This window comes from Aegilops tauschii, chromosome 7, assembly GCF_002575655.3.
Source record: "Aegilops tauschii subsp. strangulata cultivar AL8/78 chromosome 7, Aet v6.0, whole genome shotgun sequence".
In the NCBI taxonomy this organism is placed as follows: Eukaryota; Viridiplantae; Streptophyta; class Magnoliopsida; order Poales; family Poaceae; genus Aegilops; species Aegilops tauschii.
The window spans coordinates 597,564,891-597,570,890 of record NC_053041.3 but is presented as its reverse complement, the minus strand read 5'-3'; the positions used below and the strand labels follow the sequence as shown (position 1 = coordinate 597,570,890).

Here is a 6,000-nt window from a genome sequence, read left to right as displayed (position 1 = left end):
TCACATGATATGCTTGTCGAGGAACCTCTTCTTGGCCCTGATCTCGTTGCTGTGGCCGCACTTCTTCTTGCGGCAGTTGGTGGTGCCGCGGGGGAGGCGCGCGTAGCACTTGCGGCAGATCATCTTCTTCTCCTTGTACTTGAGGGCGAGCTGCAGGAGGCTGGGGTCCATGATGATGTACTGGCCGCGGCTGCCGCCCCGCAGGCGGAGAACCAGGTGCAGCGTTGACTCCTTCTGGATGTTGTAGTCGGCCAGAGTGCGCCCGTCCTCCAGCTGCTTCCCGGCGAAGATGAACCGCTGCTGATCCGGAGGGATGCCTGCAATCGATAAGCAACAGTAGGTTCAGCATGGTCGATAGATGCTAGTGGCCGGCCACCGGCGATGAGATTGATCGATGGTGGTACATACCTTCCTTGTCCTGGATCTTGGCCTTGACATTGTCGATAGTGTCGCTGCTCTCGACCTCGAGCGTGATCGTCTTCCCGGTCAGGGTCTTGACGAAGATCTGCATCTTTGCTTGTTGGCCGATGGATCAACTGCTCCCTGGCTTGCTCGTTCTCGTGGTCGTGTCTCCTCTCGCCGGCCTATATTTATAGCGAACCAGAGACGCGGCCGCTACGAAATTATAGAACCCAGCATGGATAGGAGTTCTTTTCTTTGACGATTCTCAGCCGACGATGGAGTAGACGCGGCCGCTACGAAAAGAAAGTAACCCTTCCACCACCGTCGTGATCTCTCTCGTCTCCCGTGGGGGAAAAGGAAAACCACCGAGCCTTAATTGCCATCGGTTAGTTCTGGGCCGTAGTATCAATGAGTCTTATTTTGGAATCCTGAGATGGCCCAGTAGCTAGAAAGTGTGACAGTGGCACTGAAACGTTTTAATCGCATGTAGTAGGAAGCCAAGTTGAAACACAACACCAAACCAAGCAATAGGAAACCTAAATACCATGACAAGGTCCGCAGGAGAGGGGGGCGGAGCAAAGCGTCACCGCTGTTGAGTTCAGAACGGACAAGGGTCTTTACCCGAAAACCCGACACGGAGAGGAGAACCACAATGACGTCCTCAAGAGGAGAGCCGCGCCCGTTCGTGTCCCCACCACTGGCGCCAAAGTGCGGAACATTGTCAGGGAGGAATCGATGGCAACTGTGACGAACACCTACCTCCAGATCCAGATCTGGGCGGCGCCACTCCATGCCAATGACAAAGAACAAGACCAGGCAACCCACCGCTACACCCCTCGCCGCCCACACGACCAAAAGGCATAGCCACCGCCGCCGCCATGATGCCTGCCGGAGAGCCAAAACCATGCAAACTGCCATCTGGGCCTGCACACCGGCATCCATGTCTCGAGACACCGTCAACCGCACACATCACAACACACCAACCCTAGCAGGAAGAGCAGAAGTCACCTCCTTCCATTCCTAGCCCGACATCAGCCACCGAGTCAGGGTCCATGCTTCCATGGTAGGAACCATCAACCCCTGTGTCCCCAACCGTCTAGGTGGACCGGGCGGACATGACCCCATGGACGCCGATGTTCGCCACCCAGCAAGCCCCAACCATAACCCACTGTCCTTGGCCCACGCAAGCTCACGGGACACCTCATCTGTGGCCATAGGCGCCAATCCATCGGACGACACACACTACGACTGCAGCACCGGCACGAGGCCACTACACTCGGGAAAGACCTCCGCCTCGCCGCCACGGGTCGTGCCCCATGCCTCCACCCCATGGGCCTTAGCCACCACCCTTGCCGCCTGCCAATGACTAGGCAACATATCTAGTGGATTTGGCCGAAGCCTGGAAAACACACCACCACGAGGGGGACCACAACAGACTATGGCTGCCGAAACCAGCCACAACCAGTGGTCGTCCAATCCCCGTCGATGCTGCGAACCATGCCGCCTGCACTCATGAGGCGCCAGATCTGAGCCGCTCCCGATCCTTCTGCCGTCGTAGGCACGTCGCATACCCCCGCCTCCCACGAGCCTTCACACCACCGCCATCAATCCGCGGCCAGCTATTTCTGATGTGCTGCCCCGTCCTATGCATGCATCGTGCCGCAACTTGACTCCGTCGACCCTTGCCAACCTACACCAAGCAGGGGAAGAGGGAACACCATGCCGCCATTGACATTGGCAGGCAAAGCCCAACCAGCATGCCAAGGCAATAGTGAGGGGAGGAGGGGAGAGGAGGGCCTGAGCCCGTCGCCAAGGTTTCCCTCGGTCACTCAAGGGAGTGACGACACGGGAGGGGGGAGGATCACATACAGCTAGGGCTGGAAAAAAAGCTCGAAGTTCGCGAGTTAAATGAGTAGCTAGTGACTCGGCTCGAATCGACTTGAACTCGAAGAGTAACGAGTCGAGCCGAGCTTTAGTTTAAGATCGTTTATAAACCAAGTTAAACGAGCCGATCTCACGATTACAGACGCACAACACAAGGCCCAGCCGCCCAAGGCACCTTACAAATATGATAAAAATGATTACTTGCGAATGTAAAATGTGCATATTAAACATGTACAATGTTCACAAACAATGTTCGTTTTTATCATATTTGTAAGGTTTTATGTTCATATCCTTAACGAGCTTAACAAGCTAAACAAGCCAGCTCGCGAGTTATATGAGTCAAACCAATCTTGAATTTGAGCTCGTTATAGTAACGAGTCGAGTTGAGCTAGCTCGTTAACGAAACGAGCTTTAGCGAGTCGAGCCGAGTTGGCTCGACTCGGCTCGAATTCCAGCCCTACACCTCGCAATCCGGAACCTTAACATACAGACTGTTCATTGCCTGAAAAAGCAAATGGTGATCGATACTGCTCACCAGACAGAACCAAGAAAACTCACAGCCCTAAGTTATATCCGGTGGAAACAACATCAACCTTGAACGACAAGGGATTCACATCATAAAAAGAGGGACTTTGTGAAATCTCAGTCGACTGCGACTTGATTATGTCTCAGTCAATGCTATATTCGCGAGATCTTACGTTGAGATCCATACAAAGTTTTCTTTTTCTTTTTTGTTTTTTCTTGTATGTTATGCCACTTGACTAAGACTTGGATCTCAATCGTTCTAATGCAAAAAAAGGGATAAGTCTCAATCAACTTAGACCTAACCACACCCCATGAAAAATGTAGCAAAAGCATTCTCGAAGAAAGCATATATCAGGCAGGTTCGCCCAAATAAGAATGTTGAGAGAAACCAATTTGATTTTTATTTCTGAATATGCTTGGAGGCTACACAGAAGTAGACCATAGCTGGAAAGGCTACATGGATTTGATAGCATGCAAAAAGGGGAAATAAGCCTTGGCTCTCAGTGCATATGCACTCGATATGCCAAAAAAAAACTAGATATTGAGGAAATGGTCCAAAAAATCTTTCAATTTTAGGAAACAAACTCGACCTTTTGTCGTACTCGTGTAAAAAAGTTCGCCAAAGAAAATTATATATTGTCGACTTCTTTTTAGAGGAACAAACTCCCTAACTACCAAATGATCCTTAATCTCATAAGCTAGATGACCATAGGCCGACCTAGAAAGAGTATCACTCGAGAGGATGGCCAAAGCATTTGAAGAATCTGATTGTACAATCACAGGCCTATCCGAGTGTTGAATGGCCAGTGCCATACCTTGCATAAGAGCATGAATTTCCGCTTCCAGGGCATCATTACAGTGAAAGATATATCTGTATGCCGCAAATATCAACGAACCATTCTCCCTGCGCAATACCATGCCAGCCGCAGCGCGACCATCTTGACTTGAAAACTATATATTGTCGACTTTTGGGCAAGACAAACAAAAATTCGAGGACAAAAAGTGCGAATAGTAGTACTGACTACTTTTTCCGGCCATAATACCATCAAAGTCACTCCTTGGCGGTTTTTTTTTACATGAGTATAGCACTTGTTCATGTTTGTTGCCACAAAAAATCATGATTTTTGGACTTCTTTGCAAAAACTATATTTAGAAAGAAAAACGGTTGCATGTACACCCAGTTTAAAACGTCCGCCTCCGAAAAAGGAAAATACCGTTTTTTGACAACCTTGCCACATCCTGCGGAGATCTCCCACGGTCCCACCCCGCCCACCGGGAGCTCAAGCTGAAGCTGATGGCCACCGGCGCCTCGGAGTTCCAGTGCAACGTCTGCAAGGAGCTAGGCGCCGGGGACAGGTACACGAGCCGACCCTGTGACTTGGACCTCCACAACGACTGTGTCATCGGAGAGGCCACGCTGGTGCACCCATTGTTCAAGGGCAGCAGGGAATTCCAGCTCTGCCACGAGCACCCGGCTGCCAATAAGGGCTTGGAAAGGAGGCGTCTGCCGATGGTGATCCCTCGGGATGAGCTCACGCCCGAGCTTCGGAAGGAGGCGTCTCAACGGTGCAAGGGCTGCCAGGAAAGAGGCCGGGAAGGAGCTGCTTCTACCGTTCTACCTGCAAGACCGTACGTACCTGACGTCGCCTGTGTCCAAGAGATTACTCGCCGGAGCTGTGGCACCGGCGGCTCTTGTACTGATGCATTCGCTTCTGTTAAGAAAGCGGTGCTGCAGATCGTCTACAGCCCAAAGACGGACGAAAGTGAGTTGAGCTCTTCATTCTCGGGCTGTGTTCTTGGAGGTTAGGTTAGTGTTGCAAAGCCTTTCCCCCAGAAGAAAATTTGGAGGTTAATTGAACAATTTCCTATGAGCCGTAGTATGTACTGCCTAACTAAACTGCGCTTGTTCTGGACTTTTACGATTGTTCCACGTAAAAAGAAAGAACATTATTTTTTTTTGCGGCGGGTAAAATGAAAGAACATTATCAAGTACGCATACAAACATGCCGAGAAGTCTATGCTACGGTTCCAAGAGATGCGTAATCCTGATGTACATTCACTGATCGCTGCTACGTGGAGATTCTGGGGCTTGCATGAGTAACAAAATTTGAAGAGCCAAGTAAATATGAAGTAGGTCCGCCATATTTAAATAAGTAAACCTAGCAAAATACTCAACAAGCGGGGATAGCTCAGTTGGGAGAGCGTCAGACTGAAGATCTGAAGGTCGCGTGTTCGATCCACGCTCACCGCATTCTCCATTTTTTCTGCCTCCCTTATCCCGTTATCTCACCGCATTCTCCATTTTTTCTGCCTCCCTTATCCCGTTATCTCACCGCATTCTCCATTTTTTCTGCCTCCCTTATCCCGTTATCTCACCGCATTCTCCATTTTTTCTGCCTCCCTTATCCCGTTATCTCACCGCATTCTCCATTTTTTCTGCCTCCCTTATCCCGTTATCTCACCGCATTCTCCATTTTTTCTGCCTCCCTTATCCCGTTATCTCACCGCATTCTCCATTTTTTCTGCCTCCCTTATCCCGTTATCTCACCGCATTCTCCATTTTTTCTGCCTCCCTTATCTCGTTATCTTCATTGTGAAGAATAAATAAAGGTAGGTTTTCCAAAAATTTACTTGACTTTTGAAAATATCTTTGTTTCAGGATCTTCTCGGCCAATGCTTTAAAACACTTAAACAAGAGTTGGTCACAGGTTCTGTTAGAGTGCCATGTTTTGTTTCCATGGTCACATTTGGGTTTTTAATCTTCTTTTCACATTGTTTGCTGGATTTTCGAATATAGTTGGAAAAATTATTCACATGTCTCAACAATTCAACCATTCGCTACCGTTTTGTGTGAGGTTTGATTCAGCATACATCACAAAATATTGTCAAATTTTAAGTCGGCAAGATGGTTTAACTTCAACATGATATTGGTGCAACTTGGTGTCAGCTTGAGGAGATACCAAGTAGGATGCATGCTTTGCAAAATTAGGTGAAATACACTAACCTCAGTAACCCCCCCCCCCCCCCCCCCCTAACACACACAATAGATATTTTTTTTCATTTTATTCACTTAAGTTCAAACAATACTTCCAAACACCTCAATCGTCATTAAACATGAGAGTCGTTACAGTTTGGACTCAAGATACATCACAAGTTTTTAGAATGTCAAAGTAAATATCCCTTGTTTTG

General features: G+C 48.8%; 1 protein-coding gene, 1 non-coding gene and 1 pseudogene across 2 annotated transcripts; 2 read left to right on the top strand and 1 right to left on the bottom strand.

The window, feature by feature from the left end:
• LOC109736296 (ubiquitin-ribosomal protein eL40 fusion protein-like) lies at window positions 1–511 on the bottom strand. Its single transcript, XM_020295521.3, has 2 exons — window positions 409–511; window positions 1–317 (listed from the first exon to the last, which is right to left on the bottom strand). Exons 1-2 carry the CDS (start codon window positions 509–511, stop codon window positions 1–3), a joined length of 420 nt encoding a protein of 139 aa, XP_020151110.1.
• A 3,042-nt stretch (window positions 512–3,553) lies between these two features.
• Window positions 3,554–4,770, top strand: LOC109736297 (uncharacterized; annotated as a pseudogene).
• Window positions 4,771–4,989: 219 nt separating this feature from the next.
• TRNAF-GAA (transfer RNA phenylalanine (anticodon GAA)) lies at window positions 4,990–5,062 on the top strand. The gene has a single exon. It is a non-coding gene; the product is annotated as a tRNA-Phe (tRNA).
• The last annotated feature ends 938 nt before the right edge of the window (window positions 5,063–6,000 follow it).